The following is a 27887-nucleotide window of genomic DNA, read 5'->3' as shown; positions in this document are numbered from 1 at the left end:
GTTTTTATTTAGCATTTATAATAACATGAATATATAGCTCAGCATTTCATTGTAGTTTGGTTTCAGAATATTGCTATTTCTCTCTCCAAATAATCTTCCTTTTCTCTTTTCATTATATAAGAAAATTATTTAGAATTACACCTTCCAAATATATTCAGATATGAAAAGTTTTGTTTATTTCATTTATTTACCACTTATATTTCATGAAAGTTAAGTCAGGAAATATATATATATTTTGAAGGTAAAGAAACTGATCTTTCTTTTTTTATCTTTTTTTAACAGGCGTTTGTTTCAGAATGGTAAGTTAATATAGTCTATTTATATTTTTGCCACTTTTCTCACTGTTAACTTCCAATCAGAGATACAGCAGTTTTCTACTTAGTGCTAGTTTATAGCTTACTTCCTGTACTTAACTGGAAATGAAGGGATATATGTATTTCTATGAATTTACTGATTGATATTTCTGCTAAAACTCTCTTTAAAGAATGGCCTATTAAAAATATTATAGGCTTCCTAGTTTTTAATTAATCCTTTCTGTGAATTTCCAAAGTACCTCTCTTGGAGTGATTTGAAGTAAACATTTTGATGAGGTATACTAAATATAAAGTATGGAATCTTGCACATTATGGATGGCAGAAACCTCAAGGCAAGGGTATATACATCTCCATTCCAAGTAGAAAAGTGCTTCTGGGGCATAAAGATGTGGTTTCCAGGTTTTCAAAAGAGAAAGCTCCTTATTGCTATTTACATTTTTTATTTTTTAATATATTCCTTTTCTAAAAGTTAATTGTGGCATATATATTCACCTACTATCTGAGCTGGAAGTCATTAGATACAGTTTGTGGTTCCCAACCTCTGAGGGTTGTAGTATTTTCCCACCGGCAAGAAAGTCTTTGTATTTTGAGACCGTCCCACCATTTAAAATCCTTTTTTTTTTCCTCATTATTACCTAACTTATTTTCAACTCCTGCATCAATTCTAGATGTAATCATTTTGGTTTGTGTTGTTTCATTTAGCAGGGGTGTGGAGTTCAGAGATCTTGATCACTCAGGCCTCCAAACAAAAGAGTGTGTTTTAAAAAAAATTCTAGCAGTCTAGAGCCACAAGAATTTAAGTATGATGTGGATTAAAATAATTAAAAATCAAAATGTTGCTAATTTTTCATTTCCAGTAGCATAACTGAATTTGGAATCAGGAAAAGGAATTAAAAAAGGAAAAGTTACTAAGGATAGTAGAAGAAATAAATTTACCCATGACAGTTTTTGTAGCAAGTCCATAACCAATAAAAAACAACAGAATCTATAATCTTATGATAACTCTGCAAACCAGCATGTCTAGACTAATAATAGTTTTGGCTAGTTTAACTTTCTAATTAAAATTATTTTCCCCAATTTTTGTTGAAAGTTTTAAAATATTTTAGTTTATATTTCTATTTTAGGAGTATTTTTATTGCTCATATTTTATCCTCATTGGCTAAGAATCTTGGATCATCATTTGGAACCTAGATTAATGATATGATTTATTGTTAATGGGCATGAGGGGAATGCATCTGAACTTTATAGATCTCAAAACACATCATCAAAGCTGTTTCTGAAATAATTTCCCCTATCAGCTTGTTTTCTCTTTAACTTGCTTGCCTTTACTGAAAGTGGAATTTAACAAAAAATACCATTTAACTGAAGGTTCTTGTGGAATAGAGGCAGTACCATAGACCAGCTACACAGATTTTTGGCATAGACTATATTTTAGAAAACGAAATGATTATTAGATGAGCATTCTTTGAATGTTAGAATCAGCTATGTTACGAATTCAGACTTTTGGTAGATGGACCTCCTCTCCCTTATTTTCTCCTGAAACAGTACACAGAAGATGAAGCTAGGAAAATAGGAGTGGTCGGCTGGGTGAAGAATACCAGCAGAGGCACTGTGACAGGTCAAGTGCAAGGCCCCGAAGAAAAAGTCAATTCCATGTAAGTTCAAGACTAATAACACACACATATGCAATTTACCAAGTTGCTCTAATGTTTTGTTGAACAATAAGAATTCTATTGATGGACCAAATTCGGTTTGTAGATTATAACTAAACTAACATGTTTTTAGGCAGGCCAGCAAAGAAATTCCGAGTAGGAAGTGTAATTTGTCCGTTTAGGAAGTGATTTCTCACTTGGCAGGCCTTCAATAAGACAAGGTAGCAGCTCTCTCCGATCTACTCAAGGTGTGTTCTGTGTCTCTTCCAACATGGCGGGGGCATTCAGGGACCAAGTATTTCTCACCTGAAGTGGTTGTGGCAGGAGCATAGTGCCTTAGGCTGGTTCTCAAAGCTCTTTAAGTAGCCTTCAAGGCAAAGAGATTGCCATTTCCTTTTTATTGTTCATGTACCTTATTTATCTAATCGTAACTTTATCTTTACTGGTTAAGTGTGTTTAATGAGCTGGACGGTTGCCATCATATACTTCTTGCAGCCCATAGCAGATAGATTCAGTATATGGAAAAAAGTGCCCTGTGTATGCAATGACAGTTTTAAAGGGCCTAATCTTTTCAACTACACAATTTCCACTGCTCTCTACAGTCTTTGAAAAAAAGCTAACATTTTTTGACCATTTTACAACATGTTGAGCAGTATGCTAAGTACTTTTACATGAATTATATTATTTAATCATTCACAACAGATCCTGTAAAGTAGGTACTACTTTTGTACCCAATTTATTGTTTGAAGTTTATCTTTATTACCTAATGTTTTCAGATTTCAAAAGTAGTACTTTTTGTTTGTTGTGCTAAGTGAAGCAAAACAATGCGTAGAAGTATAAAGGCAGAGCTAATAATCTGCCTTTTCCCCTCTACTTCCCTCTCTTTTATGTAACCCATGAAAATGACTCTGGATACTTCCTAAAAATTTCTCTTTTGCTTAAAAATATTTAAGCATACATTCATTATTAGGTTTTTTTTTTTAACTGAAATAGAATACTTCATGCATATTTTTCTGTAACTTGTTTTTTTGTTGTTTTTTTTTCCATTTTATGGACATCCCAATAATCGGTGGATATATCTCCCCACTCCTTGTTTTTTCTAATTTCTTTATGTATAGGTACATCCTTGCATTTATTTGTAAAACCGCACACCAATTCAAAAAGTGGGGTCTAAAACTTCAATTTTGTAAAATGTGGAATCACATTTAATGAAAGACAACATTTTTTCAGGAGAATCATCACAAAATTCAAAAGAAAAGATTGTGAAACTTAAGTTGTACAGAAGAGACCCTTCAATTAACAGAGAAAATGCTGTATGATCATGAGGTAGTTTGAAGATGGGGGCTATGTGGAGGATGGATGCCCGCACCAGTCATGCTATATCTTAATCCATGTTACAGTGATTTTGATTAATTTACTGAACATAAAAGAAATTAAATTATGCATTCTGCCCATTTTTTCTTTTCAGCCCCTGCATTCGGCCAACCCCAGTAATCTCTGTCAGTGATCTGGTGTATACCCTTCCACGTTTGTCTCCACGTTGACATGTTCACGCGCGCACACATGCTCAGGCACACATACATTTATAGGGTTTTTTTTTTTTAATTCAATTTTATTGACATTGTCAGAAACCATACAGTCATCCACATTTATAGGGTTTTTGATCAATGTTTGCTTTTTAAAAATGGGATCATGACGTATTCACTTCTCTGCATCTCACTTTTATTATTAAAAAAATACCCGCATGGAAATCCCTTTGAGTCACATGGTATAGGTCTGATTCATTCCTTTTAGTGGCTGCTTAATATTCCGCAGTGTGAATGTGCCATTATTTACTACCTTGTCACTGACAACTCATTTTGTTTCTTGTTTTTTGTAATAATAACAATAATAATAATAGCAATGCTGCAATGTACATTTTATTGGTGATTTTATTTTTATCAGACCGATTCCTAGGAGTGTAATTTGTTGGGTATGGTGTCTGTGTATTTTTAATGTAAAAACATGTGTCAGAACATGTTTTTCAATTTCAATTCAAGGGGGAAAAGAGTGATTAATAAATGGTGCTGGCATTTACACAGCTGTAAATACTTTACATTTTTTTCTCTACATACTTCAGCAATTGGCATTAGTACTCTTTAATTTTCTTCCATCTGATTGGGTGTAAAGTGATAAATTATTTTCTGCTGTAATTTGCATTTCTCTAGTTACCAGTTAATTTGAGCATCTTCATTTGTGGCTGTGTGGGTTTGTTCTCGTGAACCTCGTTTTCACGTACTTAACCTGGTTTTTAAGAGCTCTTCTTATATTGCTGATGATTATTAACTCATTATCTGCTCTGTCTTTAGTATTTTCAGAAATCTATGATTTGCCTATTAGTTTTGTTTATGATAGCTTTTGCAACCCATAAGTTGTTTTAAATTTTTGTAAACTCAAATGTGGCTATCTTTTCTCTCTGCTTAAGAAATAGTTTACAGTGTTTTCTCTGAGGTTTTCTTCTAATTTTTTGATGTTTTATTTATTACATTTTTTTCTTAGACTTGAAACATAATTAGGCATTTACTCCATCTGGATTTATTTTTTATTTATACTATGAGATAGGGGACTGACTCTTTTCTAACAGATGGACAGTCATTGTGCCAGCACCATTTATTAATCACTCTTTTCTCCCTTGAATTGTAATACCTTTTTTTTCATAGGCTAAAATCTCATATAAACTGGATTTTATCTCTGGATTGTCTGTTCTGTCTCACTGATAGATCTATTTACATATTCCTACACTAATGTTGATTTAATTACAGGGGCTTTATTGTATATTTTCTCACTATTCTTTCATTTTTTTTTTTGAGCGTTTATTTTCTCTATAAATGTTAAGATACTTTTATCCAATTAAAAAAGTCCTTTGGGCTTAAAGTTGGAATTATATTATGTTTGCTCTTTAAAAACGTTTTCCTGTTTGTCATGTAAATGTGTTTTAAAATGAACTTTATTTTTTTAGAACATTTTAGCTTTACAAATTATGACAGTAGTACAGAAAGTTTCTATGTACTCTGCAGCCTGTTTCCCTTATATTAACAATTTACATTTATATGGTACATTTGTTAAACTTAATGAACCAATGTTGATACATTGTTATTAACTAAAGCCCATACTTTCAGATTGCATTACTTTTTATCTACTGTCCTTTTTCTGTTCTATTAGGATACCATTACTATATTTGCTTTTTAATTGGACATTTTTTAGGTGTTAGGAGAACTAATGATTTTATGAGATTTAAACCTTTCCTCCTAAGAACCTGAATGTTTTTCATTTGATTAAATTAAAAATTTATCCTTCAGTAGGACTTTATGGTTTTCTTCATATAGGTTTTGTGCTTCTCTTGCTAAATTTACTCCCAAGTATTTTGTTGCTTTTTACACTATTGTATATGGAATATTTTTTTCCATTTCTGTTTCTAGGTGCTTGTACTAGAATAGGTAAGCCAAATGATTTTTGTTTATTTACCTTATATCATAGAGTCTCCTTATCAAATATTGTCATTAATTCTGCTCTTTGTTTTGTTTTGTTTTGTTTCTTTTGTTTTAGTCTACTGGATTTTCTAAACATACAGTTAGGTAAATCAGCAAAATAGTGTTGTATCTTTCTTCCAGTGTTTATTTCATTTTAGATCCTCCAAGACAATGTTGAACAATAATAGCAATAGGGGGCATCCCTGTCTAGATTCTGATTTTAATTAAAATGGTTTTACTGTTTCACCAATTAGAATGATGTTTGCTGTGAATTTTTGGTAAATATACTTTATCACATTGAATTCCTTCCTTGCATTCCTTGAATTAAACTGACTGGTCACATTGTGTTGTTATTTTTTGCATCATTGCTGAATGTTGTTTGCTAATGTTTTATTTAGAATTTTTGCATCTGTATTTTTAAGCGATACTGTCTTTAAGGGAAATTAATGTGGTTTCATTTTAATTTTTTGTATGTACTATACCAGATTTTGGTGTTAAAGTTTGCTGGCTACATAAAATGCAATTAGAAAGTTTTCTGTCCTTTCCTTCATTCTGGAATATTTTAAATAGCATTAGAATGATCTATTTTTTTTTCTTTATTAGAGAAGTGGGTTTACAGAATAATCATGCATAAAATACAGGATTCCCATATACCACCTATGGTGGTTAGGTTCATGTGTCAACTTGGCCAGGTGATGGTACCCAGGTGTCTGGTCAAGCAAGCACTGGCCTAACCATTACTGCAAGGACATTTGTGGCTGCTTAATAAACCAGAAGGCTGGTTTATTAAATCATCAGTCAGTTGACTGCATTTGTGGCTGATTACATCAACGAAGCATGTATCTTCCACAATGAGAGAATTCAATCAGCTGGATTTAATCCAATTAGTTGAAGACTTTTAAGGGAGAAGAGAGAGAACTGTTTTTCTTCAGTCAGCCAGCCTCTCCTGTGTAGTTCATCAAAGACCTTCATCAGAGTTGCCAGCTTACTGCCTGCCCTACAGAATTTGGACTCATTCATCCTGCCCTATGGAATTTGGACTCATGTACCCCCACATTTTGCATGAGACACTTTTATAAAATTTCCTATTAACAGATATCTCCTATTGGTTCTGTTTCCTAAAGAACTCTAACTAAATCACCACCCTATTATTATCTCTTTGCATTGCTGAGGAACATTTGTTACAATTGATGATAGCACATTTTTATAATTGTACTATTAACTATAGTCCATGGTTTAGCGTAGGATTCCCTATTTGTGTAGCGTAGTTCCATGGATCTTCTAAAATTTTTATTCTGTTACCATAAATGCAATCTAACACTTCCTCTTTTAATCATATTCAGATATGTATTTGAGTGCTGTTAATTGTGTTCACAATGTCATGCTAGAATACAGTCTTTTCAAGCTCACATGGAACTTTCACCAAGATAGACCACATACTGGGCCATAAAACTCACCTTAAATTTAAAAGAATAAAAATAATATAAAGTATGCTTTTCAGACCAATCTCATGTAGAATCTGTAAATATCTTTTTATTATTGATTTCCACCCACTTAATCTATAATCAGAGAACATCTCATATTTGATTTAAAATCTTTGAAAATTATTGAGGCTATTTTATTGTTCCATATGTGATTAGTTTTTATAAAAGCTCCCTACGTTTTGCAAAGAATGTACAAACAGTCAGTTTTTATAAAAGTTCTCCTTGTGCAGGAATGTGTAATCTGTAGTAATTGGATGTGGCGTTCTCTATATGTCCATTAGATCTAATTTGATGAATCATATTGTTCAAAACCCAACTGATTTTTTTGACTGCTTGTTAAAATATCCAATTGAGATTGTGGCTTGCTTCTTCTTGTAGACTTGTCAATTTTTACCATTTGTATTATGAGTCCATGTTATTGGTGCATACAAATTTAGAATTGCTATAGCTGCTTAGTGACTTATCCTTTTTATCATTATTATTAAGTCTCCCTCTTTATCTTTAATAGTGCTTTTTTGCCTTATATATACTTTAAGAGTTTCGCAGGCTCTATTATTGTATGTGTTTGCCTGAAGTGGCTTTGCATAAAGTATCTTTACATGGAATATGATTTTTTCATTGTTTTCTTTTGAACCCTTCATTCTCATTTTGTTTTACATATTTTACAGATACCAAGCAGGTAATTTATCCTGCTTTGTGTCCCTTGTAAATAACACGTAGTTGGGATTTGCTTTGTTCATTAAGGCCTGAAAGCATACTTTATATTATTTTTATTCTTTTAAATTTGTTAAGGTGTGTTTTATAGCCCAGGATGTGGTCTATCTTGGTGAAAGTTCCATGTGAGCTTGAAAAGACTGTATTCTACTGTTGTTGGATGAAGTATTCTATAAATGTTGATTAGATCCATTTGGTTGATAGTGCTGTTCAGTTCAACTATCCTTACGATTTTTTGCTTGTTGGATCTGTCAGCTACTTAACAGGGATGTTGAAGTCTCCAACTATAATAATAAATTTGTCCATTTCTCCTTGCAGTTCTATTAGTTTTTACCTCATGCAGTTTGGCACCTTGTTAGGTGCATACACATTAAGGATTGTTATGTCTTCTTGGAGAATTGAGCCCTTTATCATTATGCAGTACCCTTCTTGTCCCTGACAATTTTCCTTGCTTGGAAATCTGAATTGTCTGAAATTAGTATAGCTACTCTAGCTTTCTTTTAGTTAATCTTTCTCCATCCCTTTACTTTTAATCTGTGTGTTATGTTTAAAGTAGTTTTCTTGTGGACAACTTATAGTTGGGTCTTGTTTTACTATCCACTCTGATAGCCTCTGTCTTTTAATTGGTGTATTTAGACCATTCACATATGAAATGATTATTGATAGTTGGATGACTGTCTAGCATGTTAATAACTTTCTGTCCTTTGCCCACCTTTCTTGTCTTCATCTTAGTCTTCATCGTCATCTTCTACCATTTTTCTTCCCTCTCTGGTTTCAATTGATCATTTAATATGATGTCATTTTCTCTCATCTCTTATGATTCTTTAAAAAAAAATGTTTAGTGGTTGCCCTAGAATTTGTAATATACATTTACAGCTAACCTAAGTCTACTTTCAAAGAACTATACCACTTCTCAGAAATGGAAGTACCTTATAACAGAATATTCCCAGTTCTTCTCTCCCATCCATTGTAATATTGCTGTCATTCATTTAACTTATCCATAAGCTATAATCATCCAATATATTGTTGCTATTTTTTGAACCAAGTGTTAACTGTTAGATAAGTTAAGAATGAGAAAAATAAAAGATTATTTTATCTTCATTTATTCCTTCCTGAGTGTTATTTTCTTTATATAGATCCAGGTTTCTGGCCTACATCATTTTCCTTCTCTTGGAAGAATTTTTTTTAACATTCCTTGCAAGAGTAGGTCTCCTGGTAACATATTCCCTCAGTTTTTTGCTTCCTCTGAGAAGTTTTTATTTCTTCTTCATTTGTAAAGGATGATTTTGCTAGATACTTTTTAAATTTTTTTTTTCCAAATTTTTAAGATTGGAACATATTCACGTACTATACAATCATCCAAAGTGTAAAAACAGTTTTCATAGTGTCAGCATACAGTTGTGCATTCATCACCACAATCAATTTTTGAACATTTTCATTACTCAAAAAATAAAAATAAGAATAAAAATAAAGGTAAAAAGAACACCCAAAATGTCCCATACCCCTCCTCCCCCATATTATTTATTTACATTTTGTTCCCATTTTTATACTCATTTGTCCATACACTGGGTAAAGGGAATGTGAGCCATAAGGTTTTCACGACCACAAGGTCACACCATATAAGCTATATGGTTATATAATCACCTTAAAGAATCAAGGATACTACTAGATACCTTTAATATTTTAAATATTTCATTCCACTATCTTCTTGCTTTCATGGTTGAAGAAAAGTCTGATGTAATTCTCAACCCTGTTGCTCTATAGGTAAAGTGTGTTTTTTTCCCTGTGGTTTCCTTTAGTATTTTCTTTTTCTCTTTGATTTTCTGCACTTTGGATATAACATGCCTAGCTATAGACTTTTTGGTATTTACCCTTCTTGGTGTTCTCTGAGCTTCCTGAATCTGTACTTTGGTGTTAGTCATCAATTTTGGGAAATTTTCAGCCATTATTACTTCAAATATCTCAGTTTTGTTTGTCTCTGTATGTCTTTATTTTACTTCATTCTTGCAAAATAATTTTGCTTGGGACAGAATTCTAAGATGGCAGTTATTTTCTTTCAGTACCCTGTGGATATCATTCCAGATTCTGACAGCCCTTGTCTTGTTGTGTAGTTGTGTAGACAGCAACCAGTTCTCTGTGCTGCTTGTTTAAAGTAATTTGGCTGCATTTAAGATGGCAAACATAGTAAAGTTGTCAATTTGTGATTTTCAATAATGAATCTAAAGTTAAGCTGGTCAGTTGGGTGAATTTCTCTAGTAGTGTTTAGCTCTCTGGGTACAGATACAGGGAAGACACAAAGTAGGGTTTGTCCAGGGCTGGTTATTGCAAAGGGTGGGAGAACTGGGGACTTGAGGGTATTTTACAAGAGTGTGAATACAGTGATGAATCCTGGAATCTAGGATGGACAGAAATAGAAATGAACCAGAAGGGAATTTATGGACAGTTGGAAGTGGTTGCCTCATTGAATTTTTTTATCTAAAAAATTATAAAGAATTTAACTGCTTTCAGCAGCACTCTTGTTACACAATGCAATCCTAGAATCAGTGGAGCAGTTCAGAAAGGAAGGGATGCAATGGGGGATGTGAAACAGCCCTGATATTTCCTCTCCACATGGGTGAAGGTCCAATGTGAACTTTTTCTCTTTGTTTTCTGCCTCTAGCGGTTTTGCATAAGGACTCCTAAGCATTGCCAAGTGGAAAATATCTCCTGGTGTCTGACATATTATTGAAATTTTGCACATTTTGCTGTTATAATTTTTCTCTTTATGCAACTTTTTATCATGGTATTTTTCTAACATATATATGAGTAGAGAGAGCTGGACAATAGCCCCCCATCTGCCTACTACCCAGTTTCAAAAACCATTAACTTTCTGACATTCTTATTTCATGTATTCCTCTAACTTTTCTTTTGTTGTTGTTATTGTTAGAGTGTTTAAAGCATGTTTCAGGCATCATCTTATTCACCTATAAATTAGGTTGAACAATACGAAACTGCCACTATTTGACAAAATTTTGGCCTGCAAAACAGCAATTTCATATTGTTTAATATAATGCTAAAGTATGTATGTCTAACAGAATTTCTTTATAGCTGTCTTTTTTTCTAAGCCCCACAACAGATCACTTTCAAATGTCTAAGTGCATCACATAAACCATCAATTATGCTTTTCCCTGGAGGCTCTTTCTTTCTCCCAGTCTGGGTTTAGGCCTGCTGCACAGCTGTCATTCCCTTTGCCCCTTCCTGTGGAGAGAGTTCCTGTTTCCTCTCATACACTTTCATCTTCCTTCATTTATTCCCTTGTTTTGCTGAAATAATTCTCCATAAGTTTCCTAAGGCAGGGTGGATAGGAGACAAAAAAGTTTGCACCCTCGCCAGTCTTCATTTATCCTCATACTTGATTGATAGTTTGAAGTATAAAATTCTATGATGGGAATAATCTTCCACTCAGAATTTTAAAGGCATAGTTCCTTCCATAGCTTCTATTGTTACTGTTGAGAAATTGATGTCATTCAGATATAGAGGATTGGAAGTTAGACCCGTTTTTTCCTTCTCAGACAGGTTTTTAGATGTTAAATCTCTCTCTCTAGTTCTGCATTTTCACAATCATATGCCTTGGTGTCTGTTTTAATTTCACTTTAAAAGCTGGGCTCTTGGAGGAGGAGAATTGCCTTTCTTTAGCAGTTTCCTTCCCACTCTCTTAATTCCCTTCTTCTGGAATGCTTGATCATCTGTTTTTCAACTTTTCTCACCTAGTTCCCAAGCTTTATTCTCTGGGATATTGACTCAACTTTGTCTTCCAATCTTTCTGTTAGCTTTTTGCTTTTGTTTTTTTTTCTGCTGCCCCTTTTTTTTTTTTTTTTTTTTTTTTTTTTTTTAAATCATCATTTTATTGAGATATATTCACATACCACGCAGTCATACAAAACAAATTGTACTTTCGATTGTTTACAGTACCATTACATAGTTGTACATTCATCACCTAAATCAATCCCTGACACCTTCATTAGCACACACACAAAAATAACAAGAATAATAATTAGAGTGAAAAAGAGCAATTGAAGTAAAAAAGAACACTGGGTACCTTTGTCTGTCTGTTTCCCTCCCCTACTTTTCTACACATCCATCCATAAACTAGACAAAGTGGTGTTTGGTCCTTATGGCTTTCCCAATCCCATTGTCACCCCTCATCAGCTACATTTTTATACAACTGTCTTCGAGATTCATGGGTTCTGGGTTGTAGTTTGATAGTTTCAGGTATCCACCACCAGCTACCCCAATTCTTTAGAACCTAAAAAGGGTTGTCTAAAGTGTGCATAAGAGTGCCCACCAGAGTGACCTCTCGGCTCCTTTTGGAATCTCTCTGCCACTGAAGCTTATTTCATTTCCTTTCACATCCCCCTTTTGGTCAAGAAGATGTTCTCCGTCCCACGGTGCCAGGTCTACATTCCTCCCTGGGAGTCATATTCCACGTTGCCAGGGAGATTCACTTCCCTGGGTGTCTGATCCCACGTAGGGGGGAGGGCTGCCCCATTTTAATTGTTTCAATTTCATAGTATCTTGTTCTTTTTTATGGGTGCAAAATTTTTTAAAATCTCACTGGGGATATTGTGTGTGTTTTTCTATTTGAGGTTTTCTTGTGTGTGTGTGTGTGGTTTTTTTTTTTTTTTTTTTTTTTTTTTTTGCTTTATGTTTCCTTTAGATTCCTTTTCTTTCTTCTTACTTTCCTTCCCTTTCCATTTCTTCTCTTTCTTTCCTTTCTATATTTGCTTATTTTGCTTCTCTCTTTTATAATTCAGACATCACTTACAATCATCTTTTTAGTAGCTTACTTATAAATATGAACAGACAATCAAGAATAAACTGACATTTAAGGAAACTTCTCAACATGCAATTGTGGAGGCGGGGCAAGATGGCAGACTGGTGAGCTGTATGTTTTAGTTACTCCTCCAGGAAAGTAGGTAGAAAGCCAGGAACTGCGTGGACTGGACACCACAGAGCAATCTGACTTTGGGCATACTTCATACAACACTCATGAAAACGTGGAACTGCTGAGATCAGCGAAATCTGTAAGTTTTTGCGGCCAGGGGACCCGCGCCCCTCCCTGCCAGGCTCAGTCCCGGGGGAGGAGGGGCTGTCAGCTCCGGGAAGCAGAAAGGAGAACTGCAGTGGCAGCTCTTATAAGAAACTCATTCTACTGATCCAAACTCCAAACATAGATAGACTGAGACCAGACACCAGAGAATCTGAGAGCAGCCAGCACAGCAGAGAGGAGACAGGCATAGAAAAAAAACAACACGAAAAACTCCAAAATAAAAGCGGAGGATTTTTGGAGTTCTGGTGAACATAGAAAGGGGAAGGGCCCTGAGGCGCATATGCAAATCCCGAAGAAAAGCTGATCTCTCTGCCCTGTGGACCTTTCCTTAATGGCCCTGGTTGCTTTGTCTCTTAGCATTTCAATAACCCATTAGATCTCTGAGGAGGACCCATTTGTTTTTTTTTTTTGTTTTTTTTTTTTAATCCTTTTTTCTTTTCCTAAAACAATTACTCTAAGAAGCCCAATACAGAAAGCTTCAAAGACTTACTATTTGGGCAGGTCAAGTCAAGAGCAGAACTAGGAGAGCTCTGAGACAAAACGCAATAATCCAGTGGCTGAGAAAATTCACTAAACACCACAACTTCCCAAGAAAAGGGGGGTGTCTGCTCACAGCCATCATCCTGGTGGACAGGAAACACTCCTGCCCATCGCCAGCCCCATAGCCCAGAGCTGCCCCAGACAACCCAGTGTGACGGAAGTGCTTCAAATAACAGGCACACACCACAAAACTGGGCGTGGACATTAGCCTTCCCTGCAACCTCAGCTGATTGTCCCAGAGTTGAGAAGGTAGAGCAGTGTGAATTAACAAAGCCCCATTCAGCCATCATTTCAGCAGACTGGGAGCCTCCCTACACAGCCCAGCAGCCCAGAACTGCCCTGGGGGGACGGCACTCACCTGTGACATAGCACGGTCATCCCTCAACAGAGGACCCGGGGTGCACGGCCTGGAAGAGGGGCCCACTTGCAAGTCTCAGGAGCCATACGCCAATACCAAGGACTTGTGGGTCAGCGGCAGAGACAAACTGTGGCAGGACTGAACTGAAGGATTAGATTATTGCAGCAGCTTTAAAACTCTAGGATCACCAGGGAGATTTGATTGTTAGAGCCACTCCCCCTCCCTGACTGCCCAGAAACAAGCCCCATATACAGGGCAGGCAACACTAACTACACACGCAAGCTTGGTACACCAATTGGACCCCACAAGACTCACTCCCCCACTCACCAAAAAGGCTAAGCAGGGGAGAACTGGCTTGTGGAGAACAGGTGGCTCGTGGACGCCACCTGCTGGTTAGTTAGAGAAAGTGTACTCCACGAAGCTGTAGATCTGATAAATTAGAGATAAGGACTTCAATTGGTCTACAAATCCTAAAAGAACCCTATCAAGTTCAGCAAATGCCACGAGGCCAAAAACAACAGAAAATTATAAAGCATATGAAAAAACCAGACGATATGGATAACCCAAGCCCAAGCACCCAAATCAAAAGACCAGAAGAGACACAGCACCTAGAGCAGCTACTCAAAGAACTAACGATGAACAATGAGACCATAGTACGGGAGATAAACGAAATCAAGAAGACCCTGGAAGAGCATAAAGAAGACATTGCAAGACTAAATAAAAAAATGGATGATCTTATGGAAATTAAAGAAACTGTTGACCAAATTAAAAAGATTCTGGACACTCATAGTACAAGACTAGAGGAAGTTGAACAACGAATCAGTGACCTCGAAGATGACAGAATGGAAAATGAAAGCATAAAAGAAAGAATGGGGAAAAAAATTGAAAAAATCGAAATGGACCTCAGGGATATGATAGATAATATGAAACGTCCGAATATAAGACTCATTGGTGTCCCAGAAGGGGAAGAAAAGGGTAAAGGTCTAGGAAGAGTATTCAAAGAAATTGTTGGGGAAACTTCCCAAATCTTCTAAACAACATAAATACACAAATCATAAATGCTCAGCGAACTCCAAATAGAATAAATCCGAATAAACCCACTCCGAGACATATACTGATCACACTATCAAACACAGAAGAGAAGGAGCAAGTTCTGAAAGCAGCAAGAGAAAAGCAATTCACCACATACAAAGGAAACAGCATAAGACTAAGTAGTGACTACTCAGCAGCCACCATGGAGGCGAGAAGGCAGTGGCACGATATATTTAAAATTCTGAGTGAGAAACATTTCCAGCCAAGAATACTTTATCCAGCAAAGCTCTCCTTCAAATTTGCGGGAGAGCTTAAATTTTTCACAGACAAACAAATGCTGAGAGAATTTGCTAACAAGAGACCTGCCCTACTGGAGATACTCAAGGGAGCCCTACAGACAGAGAAACAAAGAAAGGACAGAGAGACTTGGAGAAAGGTTCAGTACTAAAGAGATTCGGTATGGGTACAATAAAGGATATTAATAGACAGAGGGGAAAAATATGATAAACATAAACCAAAGGATAAGATGGCTGATTCAAGAAATGCCTTCACGGTTATAACGTTGAATGTAAATGGATTAAACTCCCCAATTAAAAGATGTAGATTCGCAGAATGGATCAAAAAAAATGAACCATCAATATGTTGCATACAAGAGACTCATCTTATACACAGGGACACAAAGAAACTGAAAGTGAAAGGATGGAAAAAAATATTTCATGCAAGCTACAGCCAAAAGAAAGCAGGTGTAGCAATATTAATCTCAGATAAAATAGACTTCAATGCAGGGATGTTTTGAGAGACAAAGAAGGCCACTACGTACTAATAAAAGGGGCAATTCAGCAAGAAGAAATAACAATCGTAAATGTCTATGCACCCAACCAAGGTGCCACAAAATACATGAGAGAAACACTGGCAAAACTAAAGGAAGCAATTGATGTTTCCACAATAATTGTGGGAGACTTCAACACATCACTCTCTCCTATAGATAGATCAACCAGACAGAAGACCAATAAGGAAATTGAAAACCTAAACAATCTGATAAATGAATTAGATTTAACAGACATATACAGGACATTACATCCCAAATCACCAGGATACACATACTTTTCTAGTGCTCATGGAACTTTCTCCAGAATAGATCATATGCTGGGACATAAAACAAGCCTCAATAAATTTAAAAAGATTGAAATTATTCAAAGCACATTCTCTGACCACAATGGAATACAATTAGAAGTCAATAACCATCAGAGACTTAGAAAATTCACAAATACCTGGAGGTTAAACAACACACTCCTAAACAATCAGTGGGTTAAAGAAGAAATAGCAAGAGAAATTGCTAAATATATAGAGACGAATGAAAATGAGAACACAACATACCAAAACCTATGGGATGCAGCAAAAGCAGTGCTAAGGGGGAAATTTATAGCACTAAACGCATATATTAAAAAGGAAGAAAGAGCCAAAATCAAAGAACTAATGGATCAACGGAAGAAGCTAGAAAATGAACAGCAAACCAATCCTAAACCAAGTAGAAGAAAAGAAATCACAAGGATTAAAGCAGAAATAAATGACATAGAGAACAAAAAAACAATAGAGAGGATAAATATCACCAAAAGTTGGTTCTTTGAGAAGATCAACAAGATTGACAAGCCCCTAGCTAGACTGACAAAATCAAAAAGACAGAAGACCCATATAAACAAAATAATGAATGAAAAAGGTGACATAACTGCAGATCCTGAAGAAATTAAAAAAATTATAACAGGATACTATGAACAACTGTATGGCAACAAACTGGATAATGTAGAGGAAATGAACAATTTCCTGGAAACATATGAACAACCTAGACTAACCAGAGAAGAAATAGAAGACCTCAACCAACCCATCACAAGCAAAGAGATCGAATCAGTCATCAAAAATCTTCCGACAAATAAATGCCCAGGGCCAGATGGCTTCACAGGGGAATTCTACCAAACTTTCCAGAAAGAGCTGACACCAATCTTACTCAAACTCTTTCAAAACATTGAAGAAAATGGAACACTACCTAACTCATTTTATGAAGCTAACATCAATCTAATACCAAAACCAGGCAAAGATGTTACAAAAAAGGAAAACTACCGGCCAGTCTCCCTAATGAATATAGATGCAAAAATCCTCAACAAAATACTTGCAAATCGAATCCAAAGACACATTAAAAAAATCATACACCATGACCAAGTGGGGTTTATTCCAGGCATGCAAGGATGGTTCAACATAAGAAAATCAATCAATGTATTACATTACAATACAATGTATTACAACACATTAACAAGTCAAAAGGAAAAAATCAATTGATCATCTCAATAGATGCTGAAAAAGCATTTGACAAAATCCAACATCCCTTTTTGATAAAAACACTTCAAAAGGTAGGAATTGAAGGAAACTTCCTCAACATGATAAAGAGCATATATGAAAAACCCACAGCCAGCATAGTACTCAATGGTGAGAGACTGAAAGCCTTCCCTCTAAGATCAGGAACAAGACAAGGATGCCCGCTATCACCACTGTTATTCAACATTGTGCTGGAAGTGCTAGCCAGGGCAATCCGGCAAGACAAAGAAATAAAAGGCATCCAAATTGGAAAAGAAGAAGTAAAACTGTCATTGTTTGCAGATGATATGATCTTATATCTAGAAAACCCTGAGAAATCGATGATACAGCTACTAGAGCTAATAAACAAATTTAGCAAAGTAGCAGGATACAAGGTTAATGCACATAAGTCTGTAATGTTTCTATATGCTAGAAATGAACAAACTGAAGAGACACTCAAGAAAAAGATACCATTTTCAATAGCAACTAAAAAAATCAAGTACCTAGGAATAAACTTAACCAAAGATGTAAAAGACCTATACAAAGAAAACTACATAACTCTACTAAAAGAAATAGAAGGGGACCTTAAAAGATGGAAAAATATTCCATGTTCTTGGATAGGAAGACTAAATGTCATTAAGATGTCAATTCTACCCAAAGTCATCTACAGATTCAATGCAATCCCAATCAAAATTCCAACAACCTACTTTGCAGACTTGGAAAAGCTAGTTATCAAATTTATTTGGAAAGGGAAGATGCCTCGAATTGCTAAAGACACTCTAAAAAAGAAAAACGAAGTGGGAGGACTTACACTCCCTGACTTTGAAGCTTATTATAAAGCCACAGTTGCCAAAACAGCATGGTACTGGCACAAAGATAGACATATAGATCAATGGAATCGAATTGAGAATTCGGAGATAGACCCTCAGATCTATGGCCGACTGATCTTTGATAAGGCCCCCAAAGTCACTGAACTGAGTCATAATGGTCTTTTCAACAAATGGGGCTGGGAGAGTTGGATATCCATATCCAAAAGAATGAAAGAGGACCCCTATCTCACCCCCTACACAAAAATTAACTCAAAATGGACCAAAGATCTCCATATAAAAGAAAGTACCATAAAACTCCTAGAAGATAATGTAGGAAAACATCTTCAAGACCTTGTATTAGGCGGCCACTTCCTAGACTTTACACCCAAAGCACAAACAACAAAAGAGAAAATAGATAAATGGGAACTCCTCAAGCTTAGAAGTTTCTGCACCTCAAAGGAATTTCTCAAAAAGGTAAAGAGGCAGCCAACTCAATGGGAAAAAATTTTTGGAAACCATGTATCTGACAAAAGACTGATATCTTGCATATATAAAGAAATCCTACAACTCAATGACAAAAGTACAGTCGGCCCAATTATAAAATGGTCAAAAGATATGAAAAGACAGTTCTCTGAAGAGGAAATACAAATGGCCAAGAAACACATGAAAAAATGTTCAGCTTCACTAGCTATTAGAGAGATGCAAATTAAGACCACAATGAGATACCATCTAACACCGATTTGAATGGCTGCCATTAAACAAACAGGAAACTACAAATGCTGGAGGGGATGTGGAGAAATTGGAACTCTTATTCACTGTTGGTGGGACTGTATAATGGTTCAGCCACTCTGGAAGTCAGTCTGGCAGTTCCTTAGAAAACTAGATATAGAGTTACCATTCGATCCAGCGATTGCACTTCTCGGTATATACCCGGAAGATCGGAAAGCAGTGACATGAACAGATATCTGCACGCCAATGTTCATAGCAGTATTATTCACGATTGCCAAAAGATGGAAACAACCCAAATGTCCTTCAACAGATGAGTGGATAAATAAAATGTGGTATATACACACGATGGAATACTACACGGCAGTAAGAAGGAACGATCTCGTGAAACATATGACAACATGGATGAACCTTGAAGACATAATGCTGAGCGAAATAAGCCAGGCACAGAAAGAGAAATATTATATGCTACCACTAATGTGAACTTTGAAAAATGTAAAACAAATGGTTTATAATGTAGAATGTAGGGGAACTAGCAGTAGAGAGCAATTAAGGAAGGGGGAACAATAATCCAAGAAGAACAGATAAGCTATTTAACGTTCTGGGGATGCCCAGGAATGACTATGGTCTGTTAATTTCTGATGGATATAATAGGAGCAAGTTCACAGAAATGTTGCTATATTAGGTAACTTTCTTGGGGTAAAGTAGGAACATGTTGGAAGTTAAGCAGTTATCTTAGGTTAGTTGTCTTTTTCTTACTCCCTTGTTATGGTCTCTTTGAAATGTTCTTTTATTGTATGTTTGTTTTCTTTTTAACTTTTTTTTCATACAGTTGATTTAAAAAAGAAGGGAAAGTTAAAAAAAAAAAAAAGAAAGAAAAACAAGGAAAAAAAAAAAGATGTAGTGCTCCCTTGAGGAGCCTGTGGAGAATGCAGGGGTATTCGCCTACCCCACCTCCATGGTTGCTAACATGACCACAGACATAGGGGACTGGTGGTTTGATGGGTTGAGCCCTCTACCACAGGTTTTACCCTTGGGAAGACGGTTGCTGCAGGGGAGAGGCTAGGCCTCCCTATGGTTGTGCCTAAGAGCCTCCTCCCGAATGCCTCTTTGTTGCTCAGATGTGGCCCTGTCTCTCTAGCTAAGCCAACTTGAAAGGTGAAATCACTGCCCTCCCCCCTACGTGGGATCAGACACCCAGGGGAGTGAATCTCCCTGGCAACGTGGAATATGACGCCGGGGGAGGAATGTAGACCCGGCATCGTGGAACGGAGAACATCTTCTTGACCAAAAGGGGGATGTGAAAGGAAATGAAATAAGCTTCAGTGGCAGAGAGAATCCAAAAGGAGCCGAGAGGTCACTCTGGTGGGCACTCTTACGCACACTTTAGACAACCCGTTTTAGGTTCTAAAGAATTGGGGTAGCTGGTGGTGGATACCTGTAACTATCAAACTACAACCCAGAACCCATGAATCTCGAAGACAGTTGTATAAAAATGTAGCTTATGAGGGGTGACAATGGGATTGGGAAAGCCATAAGGACCACACTCCACTTTGTCTAGTTTATGGATGGATGAGTAGAAAAGTAGGGGAAGGAAACAAACAGACAAAGGTACCCAGTGTTCTTTTTTACTTCAATTGCTCTTTTTCACTCTAATTATTATTCTTGTTATTCTTGTGTGTGTGCTAATGAAGGTGTCAGGGATTGATTTGGGTGATGAATGTACAACTATGTAATGGTACTGTGAACAATCGAAAGTACGATTTGTTTTGTATGACTGCGTGGTATATGAATATATCTCAATAAAATGAAGATTAAAAAAAAAAAACATGCAATTTTAACTTTGTAGGCTTGAGGAATGTTGGTGATTGGGTGGATAACTGGCCTTTTTGTTGGGGATCTCCCAAATATCAAAATCTTTAGGTCCTGTCTTTTACAGTTCCTGGTATCGCCAAGTCCTGAGTCTTCTAGGGGTTCTCTGGGGTAAGCCGATTGCTTCTCATGGGTTTTGCCTCTGCAGGTTCTTGGGTTGTAATGTACTGTTTTTCTGTGTCAGTTCCTACTTGTACACCTCTTTCCTTCTTCTAATTATTTGTTAAAATTTATTGTTCAGGTTATATTTTTATATCAGCAAGGGATGTTTTCAGCTGCAAGTTTATAGAAAAGCTGACTTTCAGTGGCTAAAACAAGTGGGGATTCATTTTTTTTCAGTAACAGAAAGTCTGGAGATAGGCAGCTAGTGACATTACTTCAGTAGCTCTGTGATGTGGGGGCAGTGTCTTTGTGATTTCCTTTGCTTTTCCCTCATGGTCAAAAAAGGAAAAGTGCAACTGGATGTAGTATCTGCAATTAAGGCAGGAAGAAAGAAGGGGCAAAGTTTGTGTTCCTTTCCCTGAACCTCCAAAAACAGACATCTTTCTGTGTCTCATTGGCTCACACAAGGTCATACTGTTACTCTTTACGACAAGGAAGGCTGGGAAGTTGACTTGGCATATTGATACCCTGAACAAAATTGGTGTTCTTTTAGCCAGGAATGGGCAGAAAGGATGGATACTAGGTAGTCAATGAACAGTGTCTGTCACATCTTTCATATTTTTTTTTTATTTTTTTAATTAGAGAAGTTGTAGGTTTATAGAAGAGTCACATAAAAGAATACAGCATTCCCATATGCTCCCCTATTGTTAACACTGCATTAGTGTGATATCTTTGTTACAACTGATGACAGGATATTAAAATTGTAATGTAGTCTGTAATTTACATTAGGTGTGTTTTTCCCATATACCACTCTATTATGAACACATTGTATTACTGTCATACATTTATTATAATTCATGAAAGAACATTCTTATACTTATTCTATTAACACCAGTCCATCATCCACGACAACATGCACTGTGTTATACAGTCCCTTGTTTTATCTTCTGACATTCATTCTACTAACATACACACTCCAAAACTTGTCCTTTGAACCACATTCATATATGTAATAAAGCACTGTTATTTGCACTCAAAATAACATGCTACCTTCACATTATCCATTTCCAAACCTTTGCAATCAAGTTAAATAGAAATTCTGTACAAATTAAGCATCAGCTCACCATTCCCTACCCCCAGTCTATCCACTGGTAATCTATATTCTAAATTCTAATTCTATCAGTTTGTGTATTATAATTCGTTCGTATCAGTGAGATCATACAATATTTGTCCTTTTATGTCTGGCTTATTTCACTCAACATAATGTCCTTAAGGTTCATCCATATTGTCACATACATCAGCTGAATAATATTCCATCATATGATATATGACATTTTGTTTATCCATTTATTGGTTGATGGACACTTGGGTTGCTTCCATCTTTTGGCAATAATGAATAATGTTGCTGTGAACATCAGTGTGCAAGTGTGATGGTTAGGTTCATGTGTCAACTTGGCCAGGTGACCCAGCTGTCTGGTCAAGCAAACATTGGCCTAACAATTGCTGTGAGGACATTTGAGGCTGGTTAATAAACCAACAGGCTGGTTTATTAAATCATCAGTCAATTGACTGCAACTGTGACTGATAACTCACCAAAGGGTGTGCCTTCCACAATGAGAGAATGCAATTGGCTGGATTTAATCCAATTAATCAGTTGAAGACTTATAAGCAAGACAGATAGAGGACCTTCACTTCTTCTTCGGCTGCCCAGTGAAGCATTTCCTGAGGAGTTCTTCGAAGTTGCTGGTTCATTTCCTGAGGAATTCATCGGACATCTTCCCTGGAGTTGACAGTTTGCTGACTGCTCTACGGAATTTGGACTCGTGCATATCCACAGTTGAGTGAGTCACTTTTACAATTTGATAATCAGAGACACCTCTCATTGATTCTGTTTCCCTAGAGAACCCTAGCTAATACAGCAAGTATCTGTTTGAGTCCCTGCTTTCAATTCTTCTGGGTTTATACCTAGTAGTGGAATTATTGGGTCACATGGTAAGTATATATTTAGCTTCCAGAGAAACCACCAAACTGTCTTCCACAGTTACTGCACCATTTTACATTCCCACCAGTGATGAGTAAGTGTTCCTATTTCTCTACATCCTCTCCAACACTTCTAATTTTCTGTTTTTTTTAATAGTAGCCATTCTAGTGGCTGTCAAATGATATTTCATTGTGATTCTGATTTGTAATTCCCTCATAGCTAGAGATTTTGAGCATATTTTTATGTGCTTTTTAGTCATTTTATAGCCTCTTTGGAGAAATGTCTATTCAGGCCTTTTGCCCATTTTTAAATGGGGTTGTTTGTCTTTTTATTGTTGAGTTTTAGGATTTCTTTATATATTCTAGATATTAAACAGTTATCAAATATATACTTTCCAAGTATTTTCTCTCACTGAGTATGTTGTCTTTTTCACTGCTGTGGCAAAGTCCTTTGATGCACAAAGTGTTTTATTTTGAGGATGTCTAACTATTTTTTCTTTCATTGCTTGTGCTTTGGGTATAAAGTCTAAGAGACCATTGCCTAACACAAGATCCTGAAGATGCTTCCCTAAATTTTCTTCTAGGAGTTTTACAGTCCTGGCTCTTAGATTTAGGTCCTGGATCCATTTTGAGTTAATTTTTGTATGAGGAGTGAGATAGGTGTCCCCTTTCATTCTTTTGCATGTGAATATCCAGTTCTCTCAGCACCATTTGTTGAACAGACTATTCTTTCCCAATTGGTTGGACTTGGCAGCCTTGTCAAAAATCGGTTGGTCATAGATGTGAGGGTCGAATTCTGAACTCAGTTTGATTCCATTGATTGAAATACCTATCCTTGTGCCAGTACCATGCTGTTTTGACAACCGTAGCTTTGTAATGGGTTTTAAAAGTCAGGAAGTGTGAGTCCTAGTCCTTCAATTTCATTCTTTTTTCAAGATGTTTTTGGCTATTCAGGGCCTCTTACCTTCCAAATAAATTTGATAATTGACTTTTCCATTTCTGCAAAGTAGGCTGTTGGAATTTTGATTGGGATTGCACTGAATTTGTAAATCATTTTGGGTATAATTGATGTCCTAATGATATTTAGTCTTCAAATCCATGAACACAGAATGTCCTTCCACTTACTTAGGTATTCTTTGATTTCTTTTAGCAAAGTTTTGTAGTTACCCATGTACAAGTCCTTTGCATTCTTGGTTAAACTTATTACTAGATATTCGTTTCTTTTAGTTGCTATTGTAAATGGAATATTTTTCTTGATTTCCTCCTCAGATTGCTCATTACTAATGTATAGAAACACTACTGACTTTTGTGTATTGATCTTGTACCCCATAACTTCGTTGAATTTGTTTATTAGCTCTTGTAGCTTTGTTATCGATTTTTTTGGACTTTCTATACAGGATCATGTCATCTACAAATAGTGAAAGTTTTGTTTCTTCCTTTCCAATTTGAATGCCTTTTATTTCTTTTTCTTGCTTGAACTTCCAGTACAATGTTGAGTAACAGTGGTGACAGTAGGCATCCTTGTCTTGTTCCAGATCTGAGAGGTAACACCATTCATTGTATTATGGTCTTAACTGTGGGATTTTCATATATGCCCATCTTGAGGAAGTTCCTTCCAGTCCTGTCTTCAAAGAGTTTATATTAAGAAAGGGTGCTGAATCTTGTCAGATGCCTTTTCTGCATCAGTTGTGATGATTATGTGTTTTTTTCCCTTCACTTTGTTGAAGTGGTATATTACATTAATTGGTTTTCTGATGTTGAACCACCCTTTCATAACTGGGATAAAAACCACTTGATCATGGCGTATACTTCTTTTGATGTGCTGTTGGATTAGCTTTGCAAGTATTTTGTTGAGTTTTGTTGGTCTGTAATTTTCTTTTATTGTGTATTTTTATCTGTCTTTGGTATGAGGATGATGTTAGCCTCATAGAATGAGTAAGAGAGTGTTAACTTCTCTTCAGTTTTTTAAGTAGATTTTGAGCAGGATTGGTATTAATTTCTTCTTGGAATGACTGGTAGAATTCACCTGTGAAGCCATCTGGTCTGGGGCTTTTCTTTGGTTATTAAAAAAGAAATCTTTTTCTTTCTTTCATTCTTTTTTTTCCCTTCTTCTTTTTAGAATGCTATGGAAATAAAGCATGGAAATCAGAGTTAAATTGTCTTTAAAATCAGGAGTATAGTATATCTTCCTAAGTTATGGAAATGTGGAATACAGAAGGGACCAACATTTGGAGGCAGGCTGACTGAGAGTACAGGAGCTCGCTCTGTTATTAGCAAGCCAGCAGCATCCAAAGGCACACTGCTGATGTGTGTGTTCATTTTCTTTCCCTTCTGTGTTTCATTTTCTTAGAAATAATGACCAGTGGCTTTTGCAAATCGTACTGTATGATTCCAATTTTAGAGGTAAGTTCTGTCAACATTTTTGATTCTTTGGGAACTATTTTGAATCTATTGTTTTATTAAACCACAGCTCTACTTTTTAAATTTTTTTAATTTTTACAAAATTAAACAAAAAGTGTTAATCATGTTAAGTTAATGTATAGGGTTGTGAGACTAGACATAGCTCTTTTGCTAGTTCTACACAAAATATATGTATTTTAAAGACTAAAGGTAATTTTGTTGTTGCAGCCCAGCTTAGCCCCAAGACCGAAGAACACACCAGGCATGAAATTAGACATGAGTTTAAAAATGGGACTTAGAGGAGATGATTCTTCTTGGTGGTGGCCAGCTGAGGAAAGATGGAAGTTAGTGCCCCACAGAGAGTAGGGAGTACCAGGGGGCGGTTTATAAGGGTAGGGTTAGGACAAGGATATTCCATAGGGTGTGAGAACAGGGTCTTGTGACACAGGGGTGTGGAGATTTGTTATCAACAGTGATCAGAGGAGGGGAGTTGCAATGCTTTGTTTAGGTTTGATGACTTTTAATATCTGTCCCTGTCAAGTAGGCGGCTATGTGAAATGACTCACTTTCACTATGGAGGGGAGGCGGCCAAGGCCCTGGGTCCCCACATTTGGAAAAAAAAAAAGAAAAACAAACTAAAAACATTTGTCAGTATTTGGAGACAGTGAGCCAAATTCTAAACTTAAAATTGTACCTTGATTGCTATATATTTTTTAAAACCAAATGTCATTTACCTGTACTCTGCATTTCAAAGGATTAATAACAGACTGGATATGTGTACAAGAGAATGATCATAATGTTACATGGTCTGGAAAACTATGTCATTATAGGAGGAATGCTTGAAGACACTGGAGATATTTAAACTGGAGAAAAGAATACTTGAGGGAATCAAGATAATTAACTCAAATATTTTGGAAGGGCTGATAAAAGATATTTGCTGTTCTGGAGGATAATAATTTTGGTTGTAGCAAAGGGTGAAATTTGCTCATTTCAGCTCACTCTGGGGAATAATTTTCTAGTGAAGACATATATCCTGTCTAATGGTGAAATTGGTTGGTGCTTGTAGTCAAATATTATTAATAACTAGGAATAGTGTAGATCAGGGCTTGGCAAACTATATCCGCTGGCCAATTCTGGCCCTTCACCTGTTTCGTAAACAAAGGCTTATTGGAGCACAGCCACACCCATTTGTTTACCTATTGTCTGACAGCCTTCATGCTATCACTGCAAAATTGACTAGATGAGCCATTGTGCAGACTGAGCCATGGTGGCCCGTAAAGCCTAAAATATTTACTATGTGGCCTTTTATAGAAAAAGTTTGTCAAACTCTGGTGTACATGTCAGAGAAGTCATGGATGCTATAGATGGTCAATCTCATTGGATAGTATGTTAGAGCAGATGACCTCTAAAGTCATATCCAACTAAGATTCTATGGTTCTATAGAGAGCTGAAGATATATATACATGTACATAAAATGTATTCACAATTTAAGTTAGAATTAGAATAAGCACATTCACCAATATAATTGTATTTATCTCTTGCTCAGATTTCTAGCTTTTGTGTGAAATTTTAAAAACAGCATTCTGCTTTAACTGTGAAATGCCCCTGTTGAGAATTTCCGGCTCTTTAAGTAGTAGATTGGAATGAAGCAATGGATTTTGTGAACTATTGGGCAGTGTCAGATTGAAAGTTATTTAATATTTTTTAGCTTTTCTCTGGCAGACCTTAAGTGGCATGAATTTCTGTGTAACCAGAGTTGCTAGTTTTTCCTAACCTTATCATCTGAGAATCTTAAGGCACATTGCTAAGGTTTTAATACCTGAATCATTAAGGTCCCTTCTTACACAAATAGAAAGATGGGGTTGTTAAGAAAAATTCCTTTGGGTGTTCTGTTGAAATATAGAAGATTTGGACATTTTTCAGGAGAACAAAAAGTCACTGAGGAGCTGTAATTTTGGAAAAAATTTTAGTGTAACTTAATTGATATAAATTATTCTAATGGGTTACTAGAAACATGAAAAATATCTACAGTGGAATTGGAGTTCTAACTATATACCAGGTTTTAGACTTCAAACACTAAGTCATTTATTTCCCTTTGCAGTATAATAGGTCTTTATCACAGTGACTTAAGTGCACGGTTTTTGCTTTACAGTTCATGTTTAAATATATGCATTTGGTAAGATAATCATACGAAATAAAAGAAATGCATAATGCAGCACTAATTTTTAAAAAGTTGACACCAGAAATAAAATATACTTTTTTAGTATCTATATTTTAAGTAATCTTAGAATTAACCTACAATATAAAAATGTGATCATAAAATATTTTTTAAAAAGATATCTTAATTTTTCAAGAGCTTGCAGCATATTTCAGCATGTCTGTTGCAAAATAAGTGTGATAATCATTTTTTAGTTTACAAAACATTTACATATTTGTTCAAAAAATTCAAATGGTAGAAAATTATATGGGGTAACAGATGTAAGCTTTTCTTTTCCTCCTAATACCATAGTCTTACACATTTATTTCCTTTGAATATAAAAACATGTGTATATATTAAAAATACACATAGTATGACCCCATTGATATAAAGAAAAAACTTGCATGTGTATACAGTTACATTTCTCTTTTTTATCATTTATAAAGATGGGGTCATGCTAAACATATAGTTCTGCAATTTAAAAAATTTCACACTGCTGTATATTGTGGATATCTTTCCATGTTAGCAAATGTTCTTTTAAATCACTGTAGAGTATTTCATGATATAAATAAATCATAATATATTTAATCACTCATCTATTGCTGGACATTCAGGTTGTTGCAGGGTTTTTTTTTTTTTTGGCTATTATGAAACTTGTTACAGTGCCCATCCTGGTACATATGTACTTGAATCTTTTATATTTAGTCAATGTTTATTTCTTTGGTTTCTATTATGTTTCTAGTTCCTGGGATAAAGCAGTGTG

The 27887-nt window shown here is 35.8% G+C and overlaps 1 protein-coding gene across 2 annotated transcripts in view; it reads left to right on the top strand.

The window, feature by feature from the left end:
- ACYP2 (acylphosphatase 2) overlaps window positions 1–27887 on the top strand; it is a 320771-nt gene that overhangs the window by 159097 nt on the left and 133787 nt on the right. For both annotated transcript variants that reach the window (XM_037806461.1, XM_037806460.1), the window contains 2 exons: window positions 283–299; window positions 1860–1969. In XM_037806461.1, coding sequence (XP_037662389.1) covers window positions 297–299; window positions 1860–1969 — 113 coding nt within the window. In that variant the 5' untranslated portion in view covers window positions 283–296. The remainder of the gene's footprint in view (window positions 1–282; window positions 300–1859; window positions 1970–27887) is intronic.

This window comes from Choloepus didactylus, chromosome 17 (assembly GCF_015220235.1).
Source record: "Choloepus didactylus isolate mChoDid1 chromosome 17, mChoDid1.pri, whole genome shotgun sequence".
Lineage (NCBI taxonomy): Eukaryota > Metazoa > Chordata > Mammalia > Pilosa > Megalonychidae > Choloepus > Choloepus didactylus.
Note: the sequence above shows the minus strand (reverse complement) of the source record. Positions and strands in the feature narration are given on the sequence as shown.